The 26,771-nt window shown below is 45.1% G+C and overlaps 1 protein-coding gene across 2 annotated transcripts in view; it reads left to right on the forward strand.

Moving 5' to 3' along the window:
* Positions 1-25,546, forward strand: part of UXS1 (UDP-glucuronate decarboxylase 1) — a 100,587-nt gene extending 75,041 nt beyond the window's left edge. For both annotated transcript variants that reach the window (XM_019714001.2, XM_019714002.2), the window contains exons 10-15: positions 2,566-2,685; positions 11,334-11,377; positions 15,091-15,151; positions 18,450-18,507; positions 21,445-21,548; positions 24,711-25,546. In XM_019714001.2, the coding sequence (XP_019569560.1) occupies positions 2,566-2,685; positions 11,334-11,377; positions 15,091-15,151; positions 18,450-18,507; positions 21,445-21,548; positions 24,711-24,842 (519 nt within the window). In that variant the 3' untranslated portion in view covers positions 24,843-25,546. The remainder of the gene's footprint in view (positions 1-2,565; positions 2,686-11,333; positions 11,378-15,090; positions 15,152-18,449; positions 18,508-21,444; positions 21,549-24,710) is intronic.
* Positions 25,547-26,771: the final 1,225 nt, after the last annotated feature.

Below are 26,771 nucleotides of genomic sequence, written 5' to 3' on the forward strand. Positions count from 1 at the left end.
GTGTCCCTGTACTTTGCCAGGGGGGAACCAGATACGCCACCTGGTAGTTGTCAAAGCCTCTGTCCCTGGCAGATGAACAAGAGACGACAATTTGTGCAAGTGTTGCTCACAGGTCCTTCAGAGGAGGGTCTCCCTTAAAAGAGGCATTGCGGCCCTGGCAGGCACTTTCTGGGTTTTCATCCTGGGAGCAGGCTTTGGGTCATTGGCCCTTTCTCAGGCCTGATATGGGGAGTGATTATACCTCCTCCAAGGTGTGGGCCACCACTTTGAGCAGCCACATGGTACCTGCTGACTGTCTACCCTCCTGCCCGGAGCTACCACAGGGCCCCAGGGGCTGAGTGTCAGGTAACTGATGGACAGTGCGTGCTAAACGGGAACTTTGTGTCCTGATGCTCCCCAGAAGGAGCCAGTGCGTGAGAGGAGAGCAGGTCTCCATCGAGAAAGCCTTGGTTTATATTGATTTGATTTGGGAGGTTAAGGCTTACAATGGAACTAGTCTTGTTGGTGTAAACCAGGCTTGAGAGCTAGTGTTCTTAAAAAACATCGTGACTGTCTATGTGGCTGCACCTGTCCAGAGGCGTTGTCCTGTGTCACTTAAGGTGACAATCTAAATAGGAAAATCAAAACAAGCAGGCTCGTGTACAGGCTGGCCAGTTAGTGTCTGTAGAACTCTGCTTTCAGTAAGGCCGTGTTCTGGAACGTTGTTCCTGGGGAAAGGGTTGGTCAGGAGGATGAAAGGGATTTGCTGCAACCCTTGCATACCTCATTGAGCTTCCTCCTGGCAGCCATGTAGGCTGGACAAGTATAAATTTGCTGAGGTATTTCCAGTGTCTTCCTAGACTAAAGCCATATTTATCCAATTCTGATTCTTTCTTCATCTTAACAATTAAATGCAAGTGGATTGATACGTTTGAGTTATTTTCTATTGAGATCAACATCTCTATCCCTCTTTCCTGTCCTCCTACACCCATTTTTTGAAATATTTCTGTTACGTTCAGGAGAAAAAAGGATTGATTTCAAATTCCTGGACCAAGTCTAACAGTTCCACTCTTAATCCTAAGAATCTGAAAAATCATGTGAAAGTATTATAATATATTGCTGGGAGGAGTTAGCAAAAATACAGTGCTGTGGTTTCTAGAAGTTACCTGTGTACTGGGTCCATTATTCCCAACCATTTCCGGTCTCAGCACATGTAGAAACTGCACATGAGGGATGCAGATGGGGTTGCTGCGGGCAGAGGTGGCTGGCCAGGTGCCTCCTGCCACTTGGAGACCTAATGTGTGCCCTTGGAACACTGCAGCTCATGGCCTTTAACTCATTATACTGGGGGCAGAATTCTGTGCTCCATAAGCCCCGTCACCTAAGGGTCCCCTTAGAGTCCCAGGCTGTGCCAGACCTGAGGTGGCAGAAATACAAAGCAACTGTTTTGTCTAGTAGCGATAACAGGAGCAACTACTAATGTGTAACTGCTGGGCCTGTGCTGAAGGCTACTCAGGGATCACTTTAATTTTATAACACCCTGTAAGGGAAGCTCTGTTCCTCTCCCAGTTTTCCTGTGACACAGGGTAAGTGGCAGGGTGGTTAAGCCACGGAGCTGGGTGACACAGGAGCCCAGGTCCTCATACCACCATCCTGCCTGCCTCGGATGCCCAGAAAATGCATTTGTAGTCTGAATACAACAGATTAGAAGCAGGGACTCTGTGAAAGGCCACTAATTCAGAGTTGTGGTAAAACATTTAACGTTTGTATCCATGAAAAAACAGTCTGTGAAATAAATTAGATAGTTTAGAGAAGGCTTTTAAAGTTTAAAACATATACTTACTTCCCTGATAACATATTTGGAAATAGGCTTTACTTGATTATAAAAGTAATGCATGTTTATTGTAATAAAAATAGAAACAGTAAAAAATACACAGAGGGGGGAAATGAATGTCTGTAATCCTACCACACAGAGAGAGACATGTTTTAAACAATGTTCATATACACCTTTCCTGGCGATTCAGCTAGTAGCCAGTATGGGGTGCTATATTGTCTGCAGTTTTTCAGTGGAACAGGTTGGGGTATAGGCAGTGCAGCTCTTTAAGAATGTTTATATGTATGTACCTCCTTACCTGAGATGAACACTCCTTTTTCTTCAAATCAGCTATTAAACATTCACTGACGTTGAAATCTGTATTGAGTGATAAATTTGCAAAAAGTATTACGTGAAAAAAATTATAAAACAATATGCATAACATGATCCCAATTGGAAAAATAGTTATTTACTGGGGAGAAAAAAATGATGTAAACACGTAAGTATCTTGCAGTGTACTACCAGAGTTTTAATGCCGGTGGCCTTGTGGTGAGACCTGGGACATGTTTTGCTTTCTTTGGTACAACTCTCTCTAGTCTGCAGATGTGTTTACAATGAGCACATTGTACACAGTTCAATCCAAAAGCTATTTCCTATCGGAACGGAAGGCAGGACTTGTCCTGACATGCTGTGTGTGTAGGCATGGCACTGTGGAAGCGGACATGCGCGCTGCACAACGAGACGCCTCTCACTTCCTCTGCTCTCGGTTCCAGGAAGGCGTGGAAGTGCGAGTGGCGAGAATCTTCAACACGTTTGGGCCGCGCATGCACATGAACGACGGCCGGGTGGTCAGCAACTTCATCCTGCAGGCGCTCCAGGGCGAGCCGCTCACGGTATGTCGGCCTCCGTGGCAAAAAAGATTGGCCGCCACCAGCACGTGCTCACGGGATCCTGATTCAGGGAACCGCATTCCTGAAGTCGCCGCTTTGTGTGTCTGTATATCCGCGCTGCCTGCGGCGATGGGGACAGCAAGCGCATGCGTAGAGCGCGGAACAGGAAGCCTGATGGGAGGCGGGAAACCGTGCGTGCCGAGCCCACAGGTGTCCTGGTGCGGTGGGCTGCGGGCCTGGTCCACGCCCCCAGGCCTCAGAGTCTGCCCGTCGGCGCAGGCCTGTGTGCGGAGATCTTTCCCGACGTTGTCCTGCCCACTGGCAGTAGCCGGGCTGTGCCTGTACTCAGTGCCCTCAGGTGGCCGGGAAGTGGATGTGTCTGAGGCGGTTTGGGCGGTTTTCTTGGCAGTGCTGAGAAGCTCTCGTCTGCCCGTCGTCCCCACCCAGGGGGAGGGGGCTTCTGGAGCACCGTGGCCACCTGGTGGCCCAGGATCAGTGGTCTGCGTGTGCAGCAGCCCCTGTGGGGTCAGCGTGGGCCGTTGGTTCCACACATCCTCATCGTCCCCGCTCGCCTCCCAGGGAGGAGCGCTGTCCCTGCGCTGCCATGGGGTGTGCTGATTATTTCGGTTGGTTTTCTTTGGTTTTGCCAAGTCTTCCCTGCTCTCCTCCTTTACTCTCCCTTCTTTTTCTTCCTATCTGTCCCATTCCTCTCCCTGGCTTTCTGCCGCCGCTTCTTTGCTCTTCAATCTGTGACCTTCTGTGGCCCTTTAAAGCAGTGTTTGGTAGGTCTTCAGATTAGATAAGCATCTGGGTACTCTGAAAATCCTATAGGACGGTTTACTTATCAGCTGAGTATCCAAGGTTATATAGTTCCCAGCTATATAAACATATGAATCGATCTATTCATCTATCCATCTTTCCATCTCTTCCTTTCTCTCTCTCTTGCTATCTACCAATAGAGTTAGTTACTATTTTTGTTCTTTAATCTTTATATCTATTAACTCATTTAATGCTCACAACAGGTCTATGGAGTACAGGTGATAGTTACTGTCCCCATTTTCCGGCTGGGTAAACTGAAGCAGAGAGTTTAAATTGCCCAAGCATGCGTGGCCAAACAGCAACAGCTGTGTTTAAACCCTGGGCCTCCGCTCTTAATCCCCATTCTCCATGGTGGTCACCTCCATTGGGATGTGTTTGCTACACCACTACCAATTCAGAACAAAAATCTTAGTCAGTTTAGAACCGAAAAAATGATGTGGCTCCCCCAGGGCAAGACACATTTTTCTAGGTGAGATTTGCTTAACACACAGGGTGGGGTGAATCCAGACCCCAGCTGGAGGTCTGGACACCCCAAGCCTGCTCTCCCGCCCTCACACTCACAAGATGGCCAGCTCCGTGCCTTGGTGCCGCTGTGGTCACACTCAGTCCTCCCCACCACGCCACACACCAGCACTCCCTAGTGTCCTCGCCCTGAGTAGACCCAGACCCGGGCCCTTACCGCCTCTTCTCCCATCACCCCGGCCCATGCTGCCGCCTGCTCCCATTTTACTGCTGTGGCCTCCTAATCACTGTCATTCTCCTGTCCACTGCTCACAACCCAGCAGCCAGAGGAACTCAGATGGCTTTCCTTGTGCTGTGATGGCCAGGTTGTCTGCTCTTGCCTGTCCCCAGAATGCTTACCTCCCAAGTGATCTCCCTGTTCAGTTGTCCTCTCGTTTGGGGAGCCTTCTGGACCATTCTGTGTATAATGGCACTCAGCTGTTACTCTGCCCCTCTGAACTGTGCTTTTTATTGTTTTCATGGCACTTATTACCAACTGAAATGTTAATTTTCCAGCCCCCAACCCCCTCTACAATGTGAGCTCTTTGATGCCAGGAACTTGGGTTCACTCTTGGCTGTGTCCCCTGCTCCCAGAAGAGTACCTGGCACCCAGGTGGCATGTGATAAGTGTGGTCGAATTACTGATTGGGGTCACGGTGGCTGCTTTCCTTTGTGATGAGCACCGGGGGCTCAGTGACTTGTTCTGGAAGCTCGCGGCTGTAGTGTTCCTACGAGGTGGAGCTCATTCTCACTCCCTGTTCCCCTCTGCCACCGTTGGCCTCCAGGTGCTTGTGCTCTGGGCACCTTGGTCCAGCTACTCTGTTGAGAATTCCTCACCTTCAGGGACACTCCTGGTGCTGTTTTAGTCACTGCCCTCAGAAATGTCCTTACACCATGCAATCAGAGGTGCTTTGTTTGCAGAGCAAACTGGTAGAAGCCTTCCAAGAAAGAAATTCTTGATTTATTGTCTCCTGGGCAGCAGCCAGGGCCCAAGTGTCAGGTGGGAGAGCACATCCCCCGCCCAGCCCAAGAATGTACCCATTGTGGGTAGCGGTAATAACTCATGTGTTGTCTTCATGCTGTGCAAGCTTCTGTGCCAGTGACAGAGAAGAAGGCTGGCTGGTGCCACCCAAGACTGCAATTAGTCCAAAACATGCCAGGGTTTAGTCTTCCCTAGATGCCTCTGGTGGCAGGAGCAGGAGTCCCCAGGGAGCCCTTTCAGAATGTGTTTGTTTCTTCTGTCACACACAATTCTATTTCCCTTCAGTGATTTGATGAAGTCCTAACTTTGTATCCTCTTCTGTCCAGTTCAGTGAGCATCTGTTGCTTTTGTCAGATGCTTTTATGGAGAAGTCTTGGGGGAGGAGTCGTACATCATGATTCTCTGGATCCAGCCCATCTCTGGCAGCACTTGGTTTATTCAGCAGAGAGAATAAGGAGGAGAGCTCATCTTTTCTCCTGTTCTGCCATGTAGCCAACAAGTCATTTCTAAGACTAAATACCTTTTCAGTGGTAGTTGGGGACACCTCAATGTCTCATCTTCTCTTTTCCAAGCTGGGGTAATGTAATCGCTTACCTTCCAGCTGATTTTTTTCTGAAGCCCTTTGTTCTCTTATCCCTCAGCAAATTTTATTCTTTGGTCATGCCTTAGTGTCTTGAGTCACTGCTGCATTGGGTGCCTGTTAGGATAACTCAGGTAGTACAGGCAGACCTTGGAGGTATTACAGTTTAGTTCCAAACCACCACAATAAAGCGAATATCACAATAACGCAAGTCATATGAATTTTTTTGTTTCCCAGTGCATATAAGAGATATGTTTATGCTCTACTGTAGCCTATTAAGTGTGCAATAGCGTTATGTCCAAAAATGTACCTATCTGAATTCAAAAATAGTTTACTGCTAAAATATGCTAACCGTCAGCTGAGCCTTCAGTAAGTCGGAATGTTTTTGCGGGTGGGAGGTCTCACCTCAGTGTTGATGGGTGCTGACTGATCAGGGTGGTGCTCGCTGAAGGTTGGGTGGCTGTGGCAACTTCTTAAAATAAGACAGCAGTGAAGTTTGCCACATCGATTGACTCTTCCTTTCACAAATGATTTCTCTGTAGCATGTGATGCCATTTGATAGCATTTTATCCACAGTAGAACTTCTTTCAGAATTGAAGTCAGTCCTCTCAAACCCAGCCACTGCTTTATCAACTATGTAATATTCTAAATCCATTTTTTTGTCATTTCAACAACCTTGATAGCATCTTCACCATTGTACAGATTCCATCTCAAGAAACTACTGCCTTTGCTCATGCATAAGACGCAACTCCCGATCCATTAAAGTTTTATCATGAGATTGCAGCAATTCAGTCATATTGTCAGCCTCCACTTCTAATTCTGGTTCTCTTGCTATTTCTACCATGTTTGCAGTTACTTCCTTCACTGAAGTCTTTACCCCCTCAAAGCCATCAATGAGGGTTGGAATCAACTTCTTCCAATTTCTCCTGTTAATGTTGACACTTTGGCCTTTTCCCATGAATCATGACTGGCATTTGTAATAGTAAACCGTTTCCAGGAGGTTTTCAATTCACTTTGCCCAGACCCACCAAAGGAATCACTCTCTATGGCAGCTATAGCCTTTTGAAATGCATTTCTTAAATAATAAGAGTTGAAAGACAAAATTACCCCTTGATCCCTGGGCTGCAGAATGGGTGCTGTGTTAACAGGCATGAAACCAACATTAATCTCATTGTACATCTCCATCAGAGCTGTTGGGGGACCAGGTGCATTGTCAATGAGCAGTAATATTTTGAAAGACTCTTTTCTGAGTAGTTGGTCTCAACAGTGGACTTAAAATATTCAGTAAACCATGCTGTAAAAAGATACGCTGTCATCCAGGCTTTGTTGTTCCATTGCTAGAGCACACGCACAGTAGATTCAGCATAATTCTTAAGGTTCCTAATATTTTCTGAATGGTAAACGAGCATTGGCTTCAAATTAAAGTGACCAGCTGCATTAGCTCCTAACGAGAGTCAGCCTGTCCTCTGAAGTTTTGAAGCCAGGCATTGACTTCTCTCTAGCTATGAAAACCCTAAATGGCATCTTCTTCCAATATAAGACTGTTTCATCTACACTGAAACTCTGTTGTTTAGTGTAGCCACCTTCATGGACTAGCTGCAGCTTCTACATTAGCAGTTGCTACTTCACTTTTCACTTTTATGTTATGGAGACAGCTTCGTTCCTTAAACCTCATAAGCCAATTTCTGCTAGCTTCACACTTACCTTCTGCAGCTTCTTCACCTCTCTCAGCTTTCATAGAATTAAAGAGAGTCAGGGCCTTTTTCTGAATTAGGGTTTGGCTTGAGGGAATGTTGGGCTGCTTTGATCTTCTATCCAGACCACTACAACTTTCTCTGTATCAGCAATAAGGCTGTCTAGCTTTCTTACCCTGTTTCCCCGAAAATAAGACCTAACCGGATCATCAGCTCTAAAGTGTCTTTTGGAGCAAAAATTAATATAAGACCCGGTCTTATTTTAATATAAGACCAGCTCTTATATAATATAATATAATATATAGTATAATGCCGGGTCTTATATTAATTTTTGCTACAAAAGTGATGCATTAGAGCTGATGGTCCGGCTAGGTCTTATTTTCGGAGAAACATGGTGTCATTTATGTGTTCACTGAGGTAACACTTTTAATTTCCTTCAAGAACTTTTCCTTTCGTTCACATCTTGCCTGTTTGGTGCTAGAGGCATGGCTGTTGGCCTATCTTGGCTTTCAACATGCCTTCCTCACTGAGCTTAATCATTTCTAGCTTTTGGTTTAAAGTGACAGATGTCTGATTGTTCCTGTTGAACTCTTAGAGCCATTTTCGGGTTATTAATTGGCCAAATTTTAATAGTCTCAGGGACTACGGAGGTCCAGGGACAGGGAGAGAGACAGGGGGAAATGGCCGGTCGGTGGAGCCGTCAGAACACACACATTTATTAAGTTCACCATCTGATAAGTTCGCTGTTCGTGGCACCCCAAAACAATTACAATGGTAACATCAAAGATCACTGATTACAGATCACGATAACAATATAATGATAATGAAAAACTGAAATATTGCGAGAATTACCAAAATGTGACAGACACCAAGTGAACAAATGCTGTTAGGAAAGGGAGCCGATAGACTTGCTCAACACAGGGTTGCCACAAAACTTCAATTTGAGGAAAAAACACAATATCTGCAAAGCACAATAAAATGAGGTGTGCCTGTGTACCACTACGTTCTGTAATTCATATGCAGAAGCTGTGTTTCAAGTTGAATCATATAGAAACTCAGAAAATACTATATTCTAGTTCAGAGAGTTTAGAAAATAGATGAGTATGGTTTAGGTGGAGCTGGCTTATTAAGTTTATTTTGAAGAGACTTTATTTAGTCCAGAGTTCAGTTGAAACACAGCTGCCCGTACACACAAGGTGTTTGTGTAAACGCCTTCATGGTAGGTTTGATTCTGCTGTGCCTCCTGGCTGTCCTTTATTCAGTGTGCAGATGAGAAACGACTTCACTGAGATGAATTTTCCCAGGACAGCCCAGATGTGGGAGAGTTGGGTTTTATCCTGGGTGTGTGTCATTTCAAAAGCCTTGCTGTTTTACGAAAGGGAGACTGGGGAAGCCATGCTTCTCTAAGACCAGTCCAAAGCCAATGTCTTATATACACCTTGTACCAACAGCGTGGGATTGTAAGTGATTCCTAACTTTGGCCCTTCATCCGTGGAGAGACAAGAAGGCATCTTAGGCACAGGAGGCCTCGCAGTGGGTGTGCATGCACCCTGGGTGCGCCCTCTTGCTCCCAACTGCCTGTCCATCCACCCACCTGCCTCTCCCTTATGGGAATTCCTGAGTCACCGGACTGCTTTGACCTGCACACAGCGCTTAGTTACCCAGGCCTTAATAGGGACCCTTGCGTTCCTGCTTCCTTAGAAATGAAGCCAAAGCTACTGGAAGTCCCAGTGTCTTCTCTTAGAGGAAAGCAAGGCGCTGAGAGGGCTGCAGGTGCTCACGCTCAGCACCAGTCCCTGTGGCATTCATGGCTGGCCATTCCTTGTGCCCCGACTTCGTGTCAAGTCTGTGGACGAGACCTGGCCTCCGCCCTCCTGTGCCATGTTGTAGGGGACGGGTGTGTACAGGGGTTCAGGTGTCTTCCGAAGGGCAGGGAGAGCAGATTTGGGGAAGGGTTAATGGCATAGCATCTTCTGTCTGCCACACACATTGAGCACGCACAGCGTGACTATTACACACGTGAATTATAAGTCCTCATATTGCAAAATACCGTGGTGGTGATACAAGAAGGCTGGTATAAACCAACATGTAGATGTAGAGTGTGATATACCATAGGAACTCAAGTGCAACAGGACTTTATCAGGATGCAGGGGACAGGTCCAAGCACCGCTCGCGTGGCATCTTGGCTTAATGCACATGCTGGAGCACATCTTCAAGGCCACGTCATTGGCAGGGTCCAGGGGAGGTGTACCCTGGCGGTCCCCAGGATCCACGCATTCCTGCCATGGCCTGGGCACAGTGGCCCTCCTATTACCTTTTCCTCCAATGGGGACTTTCCCCCCCAGGTCCCATTTGCTACATGGATGTCAGGTGGGACCCTGGTGTAAGGGGTGTGTGCAGCGGGGGGTGCTGTTTGGGGCTTTTATCACTGGACCTCAAGGGAGCAGGCCGAGTACTCCCCACCCCATGATGTCTGTGCAGCCGAGCTCCGGGCCTCCCAAGCTTGGGATGGCAGGGCCTTGCCAGGTAGGAGGTTCCTCCTGGGGAGGAGCCCTGAGGAAGCCGGGAGGGAGGTGTGCCTGAAGACAGCCTGGCCCCCGGCTGTGACTGCCCTCGCAGGGAGGCACTTAGAATGAAGCAGTGTGGCAGGCACGACAGACACAGGTTATTTCAGGCGTTAGGAGCTTTTGTGGACTTTCCGGTCTGTAGCGCTAATGCTGCAGCTGTCTCGTCACAGTGTTCTTGTTTCTTTTGTTGAGAACGTGTTGGGCTTGAGTCTTCAGATCCTAAGCTTGACTGCCCGTTTGGCCTGTCCTTGTCCTGGGCTCACCCACCACATGGTGCCCTGAACACATTCCTTGCAGCGTATTTGGGGGGGACTTAGAGCTTCCTGTGCACGTTCCTGGCTGGGCTCAGCTCTGGGAGACAGTGCATGGGTGGGATGTCACAGTTCCCAGGGCTGAGTGGACTGAAGACCCAGCCCAGGCAGCTTTTGAAGCTGTTGAACTTGCCATGGACGTTGTCCGAACACAAGAGCAGACCCGCTGACCTGGTGTTGAGACTGTGGGAAGGGAGCCCAGTGGGCTGGTATAGTCTGCAGAGCTGTTGATGGTTCTTCTTTGCTGTCCGGTGCGGGGGAGGTGGCACCAGTGTTGTCATGGAGCTTGGAAATCAGGCTGTTCCAGAAGGCAGTCCCTCCTCCCACCACAGGCCAGCAAGCAAACAAACAAACACTCCTGGCCCTTTCATTTTGTGACTGTGAGGTTAGGGAGTCCCTCAAAGAGCCTTCTGTTCCAGTCTTCGTTCTGACTAAGTGGAGTGAAGTGCAGAATTCACAAGGGTCTTGTTGAACACACATCCATCGAGTACTGGCTGCTGGGCTGCAGCAGGGCAAAAATGAGTCACCCTGCCTACTCCTGACCCAGGGAGCTCTCAGCTGGGGGAAGCTGGCATGAATGGCAGAGTATGGAAGGTGAGGGGAGGACCGCCGAGCAAAGGGCAGAGCCGTGCATTCTCCTGGGAATGAGCCCGGGGTGCGTCCCAAGGAGGCAGATCTGAGCTAGTCCCTGAGATACGAGTAGCACTTTGCCAGGTGGAAAGTAGACGAGAGGCAGAGACACGGAATAGTCCAGTGTACACAAATGGAGCATGAGATCCCTCCCTCCCCCCGCCACCTCTGTGTTCTACCCAAAATTTCCTGGGTGCTTCTTGACTTTGGCCGCACATCAGAATCACCCAGGGAACTAACTAGCTGTAAAAATACCCAGATGCCGGCCTCCTCCCAGACCTTCTGAGCGCTGCTCTGGCGTAGTGCACAGCTGTCCTGATGGGCAGCCCAGTGGAGAACCCGGTGAAATGTACTGAGTACTGTTCGTGTGGGTCTGTCACCCTGCTGGCCATGCAGATCCTGTCCCAGAACCTGACACGTCGTAAGACTAATAGCTGACTGAGTGTCCTTTGAGGAAAAACTTTACACGTATACATTTACACGCATAAGTATTTCTGCCTCATTCTTAGCCTTCAGACATAATCTGGAAGCACACAATGTGAGATCTAACTGTCGGTTTCCTCCTAGGTGTACGGATCCGGGTCGCAGACCAGGGCCTTCCAGTATGTCAGGTAAGACAGCTGGGCCTGCTGTGGGCAGCCCGGCCTTCTCGGTGATTCCAGCAGGGCTGGTGCAGACCGAACAGGCAGTGTCTGTTGTATACAGTAATTGTCTTCACAACTCTAGCAATGTGGCTTGGTGAAAAGTACATTTTAATTTTAAGATGGAAAAGCTCATTTGGTTCTCTGTTTAAAGTTGAAAGTTTACGTCATGTCCCTGACTTACGACTCATGTGCTGATCCTTTACTGCCACCTAGTGTTCGCTAGGTCAACTTGCCCAGCTTTGAGGTAACTATGGTTTTCGTTCAGACCAACTCAAGATTTGGCCTTAATCATCCGTGAAACCTACAGATTCAGAAATCAGACCCATTTTAAACATGACTTTCAGGGGTGGATGAGATTGTCCTCACCTAATGTTGTCAAATTTTGTGCTGAAACTAAATGCACATAAAAATATATTAAAGAATTTTGCTGAATAGTCTTACATGGTAAGTTTCATTGTCTTCTTGGTAATCCTCATAAATCTAGTTTTTTGTTGGTCAGTTCATTTTATTAAATTTGTTGGTGTTCATTAAATTTGTTGGTGACTAATTTTAAAATGTAGTTTGGGTTCTGAAAAAAGAGTTACCATATATGTTATATATACCAAAATACTTTCCCATGTGACATAGTTGCTGTGAATTCTGCATGTTTGTACTATCCTAAATCATTGTAAAATCCAGTGATATATTTTGACACCATATATTTTCAGTTTTCAGTGCAAATACCCTATAATGCGTATCAGTCAGAAAACGCTATTCCTGGTGTCCCGAGGCCACCCAGGGGTGCTGTAGGGTGAAGTGGTAGCAGTAGGGGTGCAGGTCTGGGCAGCCGCCCATCCCACCTCAGCCAGAGCAATGACACAGACATTTGTCTGATTACGTGAGGGTTCAGGGTAGAAGTCTCTTTAAGAAATGGAACTGTTAGTTAAAAAAAAAAAATACTTAAAACAACTACTGTAGGTTTTTTCCAAAAGTGTTGTATGTGAATTTTCACATTTAGTCCAAAAGAAAACTCTGAATAAACGTTTATAACAGTCAGTATTTTTTTCTCCCCACCCATCAGTGTCTTGCCTAGAGGGACAGAAATCTTGGGAGTGTAATATAATGGGCCCACTTTGTTTTCCAGATATTCTAAGGGATTTAACCAGGAAATGGCAGCTGCCCCTCCTTCAGGATTGTTTTCATTTCAAAGCACTTAACCCAGACACCATGTGCTCAGAGAAAACTGTCAGGGCACATTTCTGTGTTGCGACCATATTAATTGGACTTCTGTGTATTGAGTACCATCTTTCCATAATAATACGTTTTCACCCCACCCTCCTTTGCCCACCCTCCCAACTCTGCGCTTTCTTGAGGGAGTCTTGCAATCTCCAGTGCCATTGAATTTTCTTGAACCACCTCATCAGTGTTCCCCATGCTTCTCCAGCTGTAACACCTCGGGAAATACCAGTGAGACTGGGTAAAAGGGAAGTCAGGACCCATCCTTCTGGTCTCATTGTTTCAAAGGCATCAGATACAAAATGTATTGAAAGTAGCCTCAGGTACTTTTTTTTTTTTTTTGGCGAGTAATTAAAATATTTTAAGAGTTCAGTGATGCACCTGCTGTATATCATCCCAGGACAAACATTGCCACGCTTCCCAGCCTGCTCTAACCAGCACAGGCTGACTGGTGTGGCTGTTGATTCAGTTGCCAACAAACAACTTGGGAACAGGGCTTAAGCTGTTTCCTCGGAAGTGCTATTGATAGCCCTTTCTTCATGATACTGTGCTGTCATTTACTCCCCCCGCTCCGATGGTAATCTCTTCATCTCATGTTAGTTGAGTCTGAGATAATGAGGCTTCATGACGCCGTCAAACTCAGGAAAGGGCTTTCCTGCCTTCCACTTTTAGTTATTCAGGACTTAGCTGAGAGTTAAAGAGAGTTAATGTACCAAAGTTTTGCAACTTTTAATAAGCTATTTTTTAGAAATGAGAATCTTTTTACTCCAGTTAAAAATACACAACATCTGAATCTGGCTCTCCCTGACTGTTTAAATCTGTTTTCAAAATGTACGATTGCCTTGAAGCAGCATTTCATGGTTCCTGAGGTTGAGGTCATATGCATTGACATCCTGGCATGACTGTGTTTGATTTTCATGGTCAGGTTACGTCCTCATCCACATAACAAGGGCATGCTATATTTTTTAAAAAGTCACTTTGTCAAAATGACACTTTTAAAGAGCTTCAGGTTAAATGAGTGTGATCTATGCAATTTTGACCTTAAAAGTTGCCAGTTTATTTACATACAAGATGCATGACCCACCCCCCGAGCCCCAATGAGTTTGCATAAGAGCCAGTCATCTTCCAGCTTAATATGGACCCACCTCCCAGTGTCAATATTAAAAATGATTGTGGATGCTACTGCATGGCAGCTTTTAATGTCTTTTTACAAATATGCAGAGACATATGTCGTCAGAGAATGTGCTGTGATGTAATAGTTACTGCCATAGTGATGAAGTGACTTTTTGCCAGTTTCTAGACGAGAGAAGTCATCCAAAGTCACCAGTTATTTGCATTTGTGCTTGATCTGTAAGAATAGAAGACTTGAGGCATGTTCATAGAAAATACCCATTTGTTATAAACAGAAACCCAGAAAGTAGTTTCTTTAATAAATACCCCACCCCCAAAAATGTTTCCAATGAAAAGGAACGCAGGACCTGAGGTTTCCTTTTGCCAGTTTTGCCACGGTAACCTGCTCTTTAACGGGTAGTGATGGAGGAGGAGGAGGGAAAGGTTTGAAAACACTTCATTTGGATCACCAGAACTGAACTTGAAAAGTCTTCTAAGAAGTATAGCTGATGAACATAGACTTAGAGAAAGTGCTTGTGTTATGGCAGTGAGGTGTCATTTTTACGAAGTAACTTTTTTTTAACAGAGCCACACTTTAAAGCTTCTGAAAATAAGAACCAAACCTTGGTAAGCGAAAATTTGCTTACTTATCTTCACCTTCATGGCCCAGTCACTCACGATCCATTTGAAACATCCCGAAACCCCTGACCGTTTCATACAAGGTGTTGGGGTGGGGGTGGGGGTGCAAATTGAAGGTTGAGGGAGTAGGGAGCAAAGTTCCGGTTTATTTCAACACTCGGTATTGTTTGGCTTTACCTGTGCTTTGCCAGTATGGGAATTAGATACGGGAGTTCTTCCATTTAAGTGTATCTTTTTTCTTTTAATCATCTGCTTTCATATGGGCCAACTATCTAGGTTCTCATGTCATGTGGACTTTCATCAAAAACTTGTATCAACTCCATCTTTTGGGGGTTGGGGTGCCTATTTTAATGTATTCTTATACTTTAATTGGTAAAGGATTTCAGAAAATTAGCGTGTGTGCCTATTTGAATGTATTTTTATTTTCTAATTGTTAAAGGATTTCAGAAATTTACAAAAGTAGAGCTCTCAGTCCCGTCACTCAGCTCCATCCTGTTCAGCCATGTACACCCCACCTACTGAAAGCCAGTCCCAGATGTCATGTCATTTCATCCATGAATACTTAAGCATTCTCAACACCCTCTTATTTGCAGGATTTTATTTTGACATCCAGTTTTCCATTTGGGTTTTGGTTTCCTTCCGGGAGGTGCCGCATGTCTGATGCGCGTGTCTAAGGCGCGCAGGCGGCACCTTAGCTGGCCTCTCTTCTTTCCTAGTGACCTGGTGAACGGCCTGGTGGCTCTCATGAACAGCAACGTCAGCAGCCCGGTCAACCTGGTAAGTGCGTCCTCTCCTGCCACTCCCTCCAGAGTAGGTCACAGGCTCTGGAGAGAAAGCTCCAGGCTTTGCTTTATTTGCTATCAGCACACATCAGTAGAGCGTGTATGTTTGTTGCTTTCTGAATACTAGAGAAAAAACAAACAGAAAATAAAACAAAGCAAGAGATTATAAAGAAGTAAAATGTCTGTAAGACGTAATGAACAACGTAATAAGCACTAAACCAAATCTGTCCACCTGAAGGGTCCAGGTCTAAAAACTTGTAAAGCCTTTAGTAGATGGACATTTTTCTGTGTGTACTCCTTTCTCCATCATTTAATGTATAGACACTTTTTTTAAGACTTGATTAAATGAGATTTGAGAAGATGGAGGTAGTTAAGAAAGTTTTCCACTCAGCCATAAAAAAATGAAATCTTACCATTTCTGACAACGTGGATGGACCTAGAGGGTATTATACTAAGTGAAATAAGTCAGACAGAGAGAGACAAATACCATATGATCTCACTTATATGTGTAATTTAAAGAACAAAATAAACAAAACAGAAACAGACTCATAGATACAGAAAACAAATTGATGGTTGCCAGATGGGATGGGGGTAGGGGTGTGGGTGAAAAAAGGGGAAGGGATTAAGAAGTACAAATTGGTTGTTGCAAAGTAGTAATAGTTATGGGACTGTAGGGTATATAGCATAAGGAATTTAGTCAATAGTATTGTCATAACTGTATGATGTCAGATGGATACTGTATTTGTTGGGGTGATAGATGGGGGCATGGGGGATGGGGAACAGGATGAAAAAGGTGAAGGGATTAAGAAGTACAAACTAATAATTACAAAATAATCATGGGGATGTAAAGTACAGCATAGGGAATATAATCAATAAATGGTAATAACTACGTATAGTGCCAGGTGGATATTAGACTAGTCAGGGGGATCACTTCATAAATTATATAAATGTGTAACCACTATGCTGTACACCTGAAACTAATATAAAATAGTACTGTCAACTATAATTGGAAAAAAAAAAAAGTTGAGTTGGAAAAGTAAAAAGAAAAAACTGGTGGTGTTCAAGGATCACCTGTAGTTTTATTGATTTGTTTTGATTGCTGCTTATCCTCACCCCAGAAAGGGGAGAGCTAGTAAAACTAGCATAAGTGTATTTAAGGACTAAGCCACTAGGCTTCTGCCATCTGTTGTCTCTGCTTTCACTCTTTAGTATCTTGTCTACCTCTTTGGGTCCCTGAAAAGATTTGTTTCTCAAGCAAATGTTCCACATAGTTCAAAAATCAGTAGTAAGAATTTTATGTTTACAGAATTACCGGAGGGTTTATCCTAATAGCCAAAGTTTTTGTGTTTTTTTAATAGACTGTCATAAGAGAAAGCATTTTTTGTATGTGCTCATTATTACTATTAAATCTGGAAGTACTTGCATTTCATTGCTGCATTTAAACTAATTTCTAATTATTAGTTTGTATACATCAAAGATTAAAAACTTGATATTTTTAATAAATTGAGATATATTCAAAAGAAAGAGAAAGTCTCCCAGGTACTGATCACATCAGTGATCCAGCCGCACAGACCACCCTCGTGTTGCACTCCCAGCATCTCCCGTGGGAAGGCTGGTGAGCTTCTCGTACCCTGCCTTAAACACACGCAGTGCTGGTGAACTTGCTTCTCCTCAGGGCCATTCACTCTGTCCTTGGCCAGGTCTGGGTGACAGACAGTTTTTCCCGATGTTTAGGACTAAAGTCTCACTGTCCGGATGCCCACTTGCTGGCCTTACTTGTCTGCGTACGGGGCCATTGAGAGCGGGTCCGATGCCGCTGCTGTGCCATAGCTTCCCAAGGCCTCCCAGGGCAAGGTCGTGCCCCCGGGTCATCTCCTCTCCACCTGTTTCCACCAGAGTTCATGTCATGCCCGAGCCCTCTTACCCTTTTAGCCGCTGTCTTCTGAATGGTTTCATTCAGTCTCGTTTCAAATGAGAGGTGTCCAGTGTAGACTGCCCAGCATTCGAGATGCTCTAATCTGTCGATGGCAACTGACATGAGAGCCACCTTAGCACCTTGACAGTGTCGCCTTGACAAAGCCCAGGAGTCTGTTGCAGGTGCTTTTCCCAAACAACCTCTCCTGCTTCCTGCAGTGTTTAAGGACAGATGTGGCCACATCTGCTTATTTTCTGGAAACCACTTCACCTGAAAACCTTTCCTTGTGCTTTGTAGCCAGCAGACTTCAGCACATAGCATCGCATGCATTGTGCACTGAGTGAGCTCTTACCAAATAAGGAAAGAAGGGGCCCTGGTGGGTTTCCTCCCTTGTGGAACTGTTAACCGAATTAGGGGTACCGGTGGCTGCAAGCACCCAGCCAGTGCTTCCTTCATGCGCTTTTGAACAAATATGCAATTAAAAACAGAATGAGACATGTCTTGCAAGCCTCAGTTTATTTTGAGTATTTACCGACCTGCCACAGTGAAGGACGTGCCAGCCTTACCCTTGGGTTTTCATTACATGCCCTTTAAAATGTGCATGTTGTCAGTGATCTCTTTTCTTTAGATACCATGTTCTTTCTCTCCTCTTTTTGGAGGGGGCCTTTGTACAGGGACATTTGGGAGCTCCCATCTCTTGTAGAAACCTGTCCTCCCTAAAGTGTAAAGAGTGTGCCTGCCAATAGCCCTGATAAAGACAGGGCCACTTTCTCCCAAAGTCCCATCACTCCACTTTACTAAGCAGCCCTTTCTTATATTAGACCCAGGCTCCCTTCCTGCCTCTTTTACCTTCTAGATTTAGTCTAAACTAGGAAATAGGGCATGAAGACTATTTAGGATATAGCATTTCATTTCTGTTACAACTTTCACGTACAAGTTTTCAAGTTCTTTATTATCTAAGTTCTTCACACAGTGCACCTGAACGGAAATAAATTATCTTAGGAGAGCTAATTTTGTAGAACCAAACTTTTATGCAAAGTGACATTGCAGTTCCAGTGACGTTAGATACAGAAATTCTCTGTTGTGGTAACTCCCGTCAGGGAATGTGTGTGCACATTAGATATTCTTGACCTTGCTAAAGGGTGTTCTTGTCAGCAGACAGTCTAGAGGACACAGGTGAGGGCAGGTGCAGTTCAGCACTTCGCCAGGATAAGTAATCATCTTGAACAGCTAAGCACCCAATGAAACATGAGTCACGAGCCTGGTGACTTCCAGAGACACTGGTCAGCCCAGGACACCTTTGAAGACATGCATGTGTGTGGGTAGTGGTGTCTGCTGTTGCATTTACACTTGTAACCAGAACCTGTTTCTTCCTCAGGGGAACCCAGAAGAACACACAATCCTAGAATTTGCTCAGTTAACTAAAAATCTTGTTGGTAAGTAAGACAAACACCTTCCTGAGTGAAACCGCCTGCACTTACCGTATCAGTTAAAACACCTTGACTTGAAAATGTGTAATTAATACAAGCTAATTGAATTGGATAAAAAGCAGAACTTTATCAGGCGCACTTAATTATTTTCTGATTCTTTAATTAAGAAATGGAAAGATAAAGGGGAAAGGAGTGGGAAAGGAGGTGGGTTTTGTTCACCTTTATAATTGCAGGTCTGTGTGGGAAGAACAGTTTTGTTCCCAGTGCTTAAGACGTGGTGATGTTAGATCATTCTGCAGAGCTGACAGTCGTTTGATTTCCAAGCACTGGCAATGGCGAGCGTGGAATTCCAAAGAGCATGAGAGCCACAGCAGCTTGTGTGTTTCTGATGGAATCTGTTTACAGTTTCACATCCGGTTTACAGCTCTGGCCAGCCAGCCGTGAAATGTTGGAAATAATGCAGACCCTGGGAGTAGCCCAGCCAGGGTGTGCTCTTCAGCCATAAGAAGTTTAGTATTTTCAACCAGCCCTCGGGTTGCAGACATGCCCTGGGTATCCCCTTTGTCACATAAGCAGGCTTAGGATAGCTCTGGGAAATCTGGTTCTTGGGGGCAGGTGTGGGGGGAGAGTGTCTGTTTTCCAGGGTTGATTGAGAAATGTGAGTCAGGACAAAACCAGATTGGAGTGTAGTTGCTAGAAAGGGAATGGCTGTGCTGTAGGATAGTCTGAGGTGGCTGCCCAGACCCTTTGCGTAGCTGGATTGATTCTTCAGGGTTGTCCTTCCTGGCGTTGAACTGTCGTCTACCAGCATTGTTTTCATCAACTCTGGACAGCTGGATGGGAGAGGAGATGGTCTTCCTTAGACATACGAGGTGTGATCGAACAGTACAGTGAATGTTTAAATTAGAAAAAAGTTATTACAGTAAAAGACACATTGCCATTAATCCCCCTCAAAATACTCCCCCTCAATTCAAACACACTTATCCCATCGTTCTTGCCACTCTCTGAAGCAGTTCTGGAAGTCCTCTTTCGTGAGTGTCTTTACTTTCAGCAGCTCTCATGGCTGCCTCGATGTCCTGAATCATTTTGACTTTGGGGAAGATCCAGAAGTCGCACAGTGCCAGATCCGGTGAATAAGGTGGGTGAGGACACACCTTAATGTTTTTATTTGACAGAAATTGCCGCACCAGAAGTGATGTGTGACACGGAGCATGGTCATGATGGAGGATGGTTTAGGGCACACTTTAAAACACACCTTCTCTTAATCGTAGCTCACACCTGACTGACTGCGCTGAACAAGTTGAAACCTAACCACACGCTGTTACTAAGGTTCAATGCACTGCTTCCTATATTGAAGATCCCTGCCTTTCTGTTGGATGGCACTTGGCAGCAGCATTCACTGTATTTTTTAATCACAATGGGAAGACTCCATATCACACATCATTTCCGGTACGGCAATTTCTGTCAAATAAAAACGTATGGTGTGTCCTTATCCACCTCGTTCACTGGATCTGGCACCGTGCGACTTCTGGCTCTTAGCCAGAGTTAAAATGACCATGAACCGTAAACGTTTTGAATTGATGCAGGACATCGAGGCAGCCACGACAGCACAACTAAAGACACTCACGAAAGAGGACTTCCAGAACTGCTTCAGAAAGTGGAAAGTACGATGGGATAAGTGTGTTTGAAGAAAGGAGGAGTATTTAGAGGGGGATTAATGGCAATGTGTCTTTTACTATAATAAATTTTTTTTAATTTAAACATTTACTATATTTTGTGATCACACCTTGTAACCCACAGCATCTTGTGGCTCCAGCAGCCTCCATTCAGATCCATTTCCCCAGCTTTTCCACTTGGAATTTGTCTGTCCCCATCCCAGTGATGAAGGGGCGTGCTCAGATAACAGCTGACTGGGATCAAGGCCATCTAGAACCTCACTACCCAGAGTGAGGCCTGGAGTGGCATGTCAGGCACACACTAGAAACAGAAACGCACACTCTGACGCACTCCTGGGTTAAAATCTGCATTTGACACAATCCTTAGGTGATCCATACATGCTGAAGCGTGAGAAGCACTGGTCTAAAGCCTGACTGAGCCACAGGATACCCACCATGTTTCTGTGAATGGCTGTGTGACACACCACCCCAAACCGCAGTGGCTGAAAACGGCACCAGTTTTATTTGCCCAAGATTCTGCAATGGGGCTGCCCTCCACTGGGGGTTTCTTCTGCAGGACTGGCCGGTGGTCACTGGTTCAGCTTCGTTCTGCTGGCCAGCAGGACCTGGGCCCCGGCCGGATGCTGCACAAGCCAGGCTGTCTGTCCTGCACATGGTCCCTCACACAGGGTAGCTGGACATCTTACATGTTGGCTCAGGGCTCGCTCATGCAGGTACCTGAGGGCCCCAGGTGTTTGTTAGGCATCGGCCTGGAAGTAACCCACAGTCATTCCCCCTGCACTCCACTGATTACTCAAGTGGAAGACTGGCCTGATTCCAAGTGAGGGCCTCCTCCAGGGCATGACTGCCCCGGGCACTCAGTGGGGACAGCAGTGTCCTAGAGGACCACACACCATGTTTGACCACAGGCCACATTTAACCGCACACTGCATTTGACCACACACTACGTTCGACATTTTTACTTATTCTGGGTTCACACTCAGTGGGAACACCTGTTAGCTGATGGTGGGTGATCTGTGTTGGAGCTGGCAGCAGAGGGCAGGCCCTTGAGTTTCATTGAGGCCTGTAAAGCAAGAGTAACCTGCTCCTCACCAAGTTCTCATGGGGCAGAAGTACAGTACCTCCTGTGGCTGAGTGAGTCCGTGAGAGATGCGTCACGCAATCTGAACCCCAGTCATTGCACAGATGGGATTTTGATGAATCTAGTAAAACATCACGCCCCTAGAGGTGTGTGATGCTCTCTCACCTTTTCTTCTTTTTTAAACAGGTAGTGGAAGTGAAATTCAGTTTCTCTCTGAAGCCCAGGATGACCCACAGAAAAGAAAACCAGACATCAAAAAAGCAAAGTTGATGCTGGGGTGGGAGCCTGTGGTAAGTGTGGGGGACACCTCAGGGAGAAAGGTCTCCCCCCTCCTGCATCCATGCCCTTGCGTGTTAGGTTCCCCCAGTGGAGGGAGGTGGGCTCAGGCATCTGGGCAGACAAGATGTAGGGTTTTCTCCAGGCCATTACACAGCTTCTAGTATCATGTTTCTCTCATTTTCTGTTATTGGGAAGCTGGCTTGGGCCTACTGGGAGCTCTGCTTTTGTAAAATCTCTGTCTCTCTCTCTGTCTCTGTCTCTCTCTCTCTCTGTCTGTCTGTCTCTCTCTCTCTCTCTCTCTCTCTCTCTCTCTCTCTCTCTCTCTCCACACACACACACGCACACACAGTAGCTTCATCCATGCAAACAGCGTTGAGGGTGATGGCCACATGCTCTACAGGCCATGTGTTGCCGTGGTTGACCGGCCAATCTCCACAAAGTCCAGGATGTCTTTGCACGTGCAGGGTTGGGTGAGGGTGCTGGGAACCAGGGCAAGCAATTCCCACCAGTTCCCACGTAGGCAGAACACCAGGGTGGAAGGTGAGGAAAAAGATGGGCCTCCACACCTTCCAATTGCTCCTAGTCTAAGTCAGGCTCTTGTTGTGGCCTACAAGAAGCTGTGGAGTTCTTCTGGGTTCTGCCTCAGCCGAGAATGCCCGTCCTCCCAGGCTGTGTGTCCCCCAGGGATGCATGTGGCTGCTGCATTCTTGTCCTTTGGGTCTCAGTTCAGAGGCCATTTCCTTAAAGAGGCCTTCCTGTGCTGCCACATCTCCAAGAGCATGCTCAGCCCATTTACTGTCTGTCATGTCTCTGCCATCCCTTTTTGCTTCCTTGCTCACCCCGTGGGCCTTGCTAGAATGTGTGCTCCCTGAGGGCAGAGGTATGTGGGCTCGTGTAGCCCCAGCATCTGCCACAGAACCTATGGAGCACATAGTAGGTGCTCCATAAATGTAGGATCATCGTAGGCGTGGCCTGTGGGTTGCAGATGCCTCCATGTCAGGTCGCAGACACAGAGAGGAGGGGCACAGTGCAGAGCTGTTTACCTTTTTAAAATGTACATAGTAGGGAATGTAGGGGAGGAAAAATAATTTTCCCTCTACCTTTCTGAGTTCTCAGCTGAGAGCCCTGTAATAAAAGATTAGCAAGAGGAAAAAAAAAAGTTTATTAACATGTGTACCTCATGTATACATGGGAGATACCAGGGAAAAATGAGCAACTCAAAGAGGTGGCTTAGAACTCCAGTTTAAATACCATCTTCATAGGGAAAGAGGAGCGCAAATATAGCCTCTTAGGGGAGAGTAAATGATTTTTAGGAAAGATAAATGGCCCTTAGAATAGATGGGAGTTGTGACAGTTTGTGGCAGAGTTTGTCTCGTGTCAACTTTAGTGTCCTTGGCTGATGAAAACTCCCTGAGAGGGATTTATTACAATTGAATTATTTTTGGAGGATCTGTCTTTAGGCAGGTAAGGGAAGTTCAGAGAAAGCCCCTCCCTGCATTTTCAGTTTTTCAAGTGCCTACAACTCACAATCAGTGTACTAAAGTGGCAGATTTGGGGTGGCATGTCCTGAACAGGCCTGTTTGGGGTGGCATATTCTGCTACCCTTCAGAGAACTACAGAACTCAGTAAGTAGAAAGATAGACTCTTGAACCTTAAAGAGATGTGAGAATTCTAATCCTATCTTATTTTCTGCTGTGATCTACATGTCTACATGATCTGCTGAAGGCCACAGAATTATATTGAATGAAATAAAAATATGATTATGCCCAGACTTAGCAAAATCTAATATATAACAACACCAGCTATACAAAATAAGTTACAGCAAGCATAGATCTTCATACTTAGAAGGAATTTACCATTGGTCCCTTTGTAAGTAGAACCTATGTTTTAAAAGAAATATTTAGAGGCGGCCGCATGGTTCAGTTAGTTAGAGCGCGAGCTCTAAACAACAGGATTGCCAGTTGGATTCCCACATAGGCCAATGAGCTGCATTCTCCACAACTAGACTGAAGACAGCGAGCTGCCACTGAGCTTCCAGAAGGGTGGCCAGATGGCTCAGTTGGTTAGAGCGCGAGCTCTCAACAACAAGGTTGCTGGTTCAATTCCCACGTGGGATGGTGGGCTGTGCCCCCTGCAACTAAGATTGAAAACGGCAACTGGACTTGGAGCTGAGCTGTGCCTTCCACAACTAGATTGAAGGACGACTTGGAGCTGATGGGCCCCGGAGAAACACACTGTTCCCTAATAAAAAAAAATATATTAAAAAAAAAAGATTAATGTACATTCACTATGTAGCTATTACTTTTACATTATGTGACATATGTAAGCAGTGGGCATTTTTATTTGCCTGGAATGAAATGTATAATATTCTAACATTCTTGGAATTTATCAACCACTGGTTTCTTCCTACTATAGTTTAATTCATAAGAAAATTTTGAAAGATCTCGTCCAAAGAAGCTTTTAGTCATATCCATCTTTATTTTCCCATGCATGTCTGTTTTCAACAGCTTCATTGAGATGCAATTGGCATACAGCAAACTGCCCAATTTAAAATGTACAATTTGATAAGTTTTGACATGAAACTATCTCCACCATCAAGATAACAGACATATCCTGCTCCCCCCCAGTTTCCAGTGCCCCTTAGCAAGGCCTCCCTCCCATTTCTCCCTTTGTATTTTCAGTGGACAGCTGATTTGATTTCTGTTCCCATCTGCTGCAGGGCTGCTCCTTACTAAGATTCCTTTTCATAAGGTCCTTCTGTTCAGCCTCTTAGGCCAGTAGGGGTGGAAGTGCAGAGGGTTAGTGTCACGTGGGGGAATTGTGGCTCAGATACAGCTGCTTCCCAAAGCATCTTCCCTCGATGTAGGTGCACATGTACATTATTTTAAAAGTGATCTTTGTGACTGGTTCCAACTGGAGTAGACACCAAACCCACAAGAGGTAGTTCAGGGTCTCTGGGGCTGTAGAGCTCATTTTATGTCAGTTAGAAGTGTAACTTGTCAGATTGCACAGGATGTTTTGAAGGCAGCTTTGGAAAGACCTCTGGCCTCTCCCAATCCGCCAGTTGCCATTGTGACCCACAAGTTGGCACTTCCTTCCTGTGAAGCCTGGGACAGTGTGTTGTTTTTTTCTGTAGCAACCTTGTCTCTCATTCTCACTTTCTCTTTAAACAGGTCCCGCTGGAAGAAGGTTTAAACAAAGCAATTCACTACTTTCGGAAAGAACTTGAGTACCAGGCAAATAATCAGTACATCCCCAAACCAAAACCTGCAAGAATAAAAAAAGGACGGACGCGCCATAACTGAAAACCTCATTCTTGGGACCAAGACTCCCTGTTTCACACTGATGGGATGTATTTTTCTTTCCTTTTCATTTTTTCTTAAAGAGAGACTTAAACAGGTGTCATGAAGAACAAACTGGAATTTTATTCTGAAGCTTGCTTTAAAGAAGTGGATGTGCCTACAAACCCCTCAAAAACCTGCAAATTTTGCCTTGCACTTTTTAAATCTGACTTTTTATGTAAAATAGCCTAGATGCATCTCTGCATATTTTCAAGTTTTTTATCTTGCTGTGAGAGCATATGTTGTGACTGTCGTTGACAGTTTTATTTACTGGTTTCTTTGTGAAGCTGAAAAGGAACATTAAATGGGGTGAAAATGCCGATTTTATTTATAAAAGTGGGTACCTATAAATGAGACGTTATACTATGCATAAAGAAAAAATAACATAACCTAGCAGTATTGTCAGGTGGATGGTGCACGAGCATCTATTCTTCGTGTGGATAAAAGAATTCTGTTTGAGAGCTTTATGTTTCTTTTTAATTCAGAATTTTTGCAAGGTCTAGTTTTTAGTTGCAAACTTGACTTTGAAACATTTCTGTTGGTGATCGTGATCAAGGGTATTTGACATCACTACTGCGTTGTGCTGCATATGTGAGGTGGGGGAACAGTTAACGTAATATTGGTTAACAGTGGTTAAATATGCTATTTTAATAAAATATTGAAACTCACTTCAGTTTTAAAGGTTGGCTTTCTGCTTTGCATTGTTGAAATGCTTAGAAAAGTATTGGAGAATTTTTAAAAGTTCTGAAAATGTTCAGGTTGTTAAGATATGTGATTTGATGAGTATTGAAAACATTTATGTGCTACTTGGGCTGACGCTTAACATATGACATTAACTGCTGCGTAGAGAGGTCTTCAGGTCTTACCCAAGGTTAGAGTCGTTGTGTGTCCTCTGGCAACACAGACCAGGTGGAGAAAAAGAAGTGCCATTTGTCATCATCTGTGAGATTAAGGCTTATTGAGTGAAAACTTCTGAGAGCTTTTGCTTTCATTAAGAATACTTTCAAGATTTAGTGTTCGGATTTTTGTATCCTTTTGTACCAAATACAAAAATGACGTACCATGTTTACCCGAAAATAAGACCTAGCCTGACCATCAGCTCTAATGCATCTTTTGGAGCAAAAATTAATGTAAGACCCGGTCTTATTTTACTATAAGACCGGGTAATATAATATAATATAATATAATAATATATATAATAATATATATAATATAGTATAATTAATATAATAAAGACCGGGTCTTATATAATATAAAACTGGGTCTTAAATTAATTTTTGCTCCAAAAGATGCATTAGAGCTGATTGTCCAGCTAGGTCTTATTTTCGGGGAAACATGGTAGTAAGTTAAGAAAGCAGCACATTTTCCAAAGCAGCACATTTTCCAAGTCAGTTAGCTCTGTATGCATGATATCGACAGATCTGAACTGGTACCAGGGAGATAAAAGCATCAAGCATTTAGCCAGAATATTTGTTTCCATAACTAACCAGGGTAAACTAGACTTGCCTGTCCTTCAGAATCACCATGGAATATTGTTTTTAATTGGAGTTCTTTTTTCAGTTAGAACCCTTGAGGCCAAGCTAAGGAAGCTGTGGTTGTGTTTTGTTTATCATGTTAAATTCCCCCAAAAGCTTCCAGAACCAAGGGTCAGTGCTAGATTAGGTCAGTGCTAGATTAGAAGTGGTGGGAGAGAACAAGACAGGACTCAAGGATAACTTCTTATTTTTAATTGTCATTATTTTGGCCAGAACTAAGTGACGCACCATTTATTGGGCAGGGATGAGCAGAGCTGAGAAGCTTGTCTGGGAACTGCTAATGGTAACGCAGACGTTGAAGATAGCATAAACTAGGAGGGACTTGAGTGGACGGACCTCAGCTGTGCGGTGAAGATGG

This window comes from Rhinolophus sinicus, linkage group LG05 (genome assembly GCF_036562045.2).
Source record: "Rhinolophus sinicus isolate RSC01 linkage group LG05, ASM3656204v1, whole genome shotgun sequence".
Lineage (NCBI taxonomy): Eukaryota > Metazoa > Chordata > Mammalia > Chiroptera > Rhinolophidae > Rhinolophus > Rhinolophus sinicus.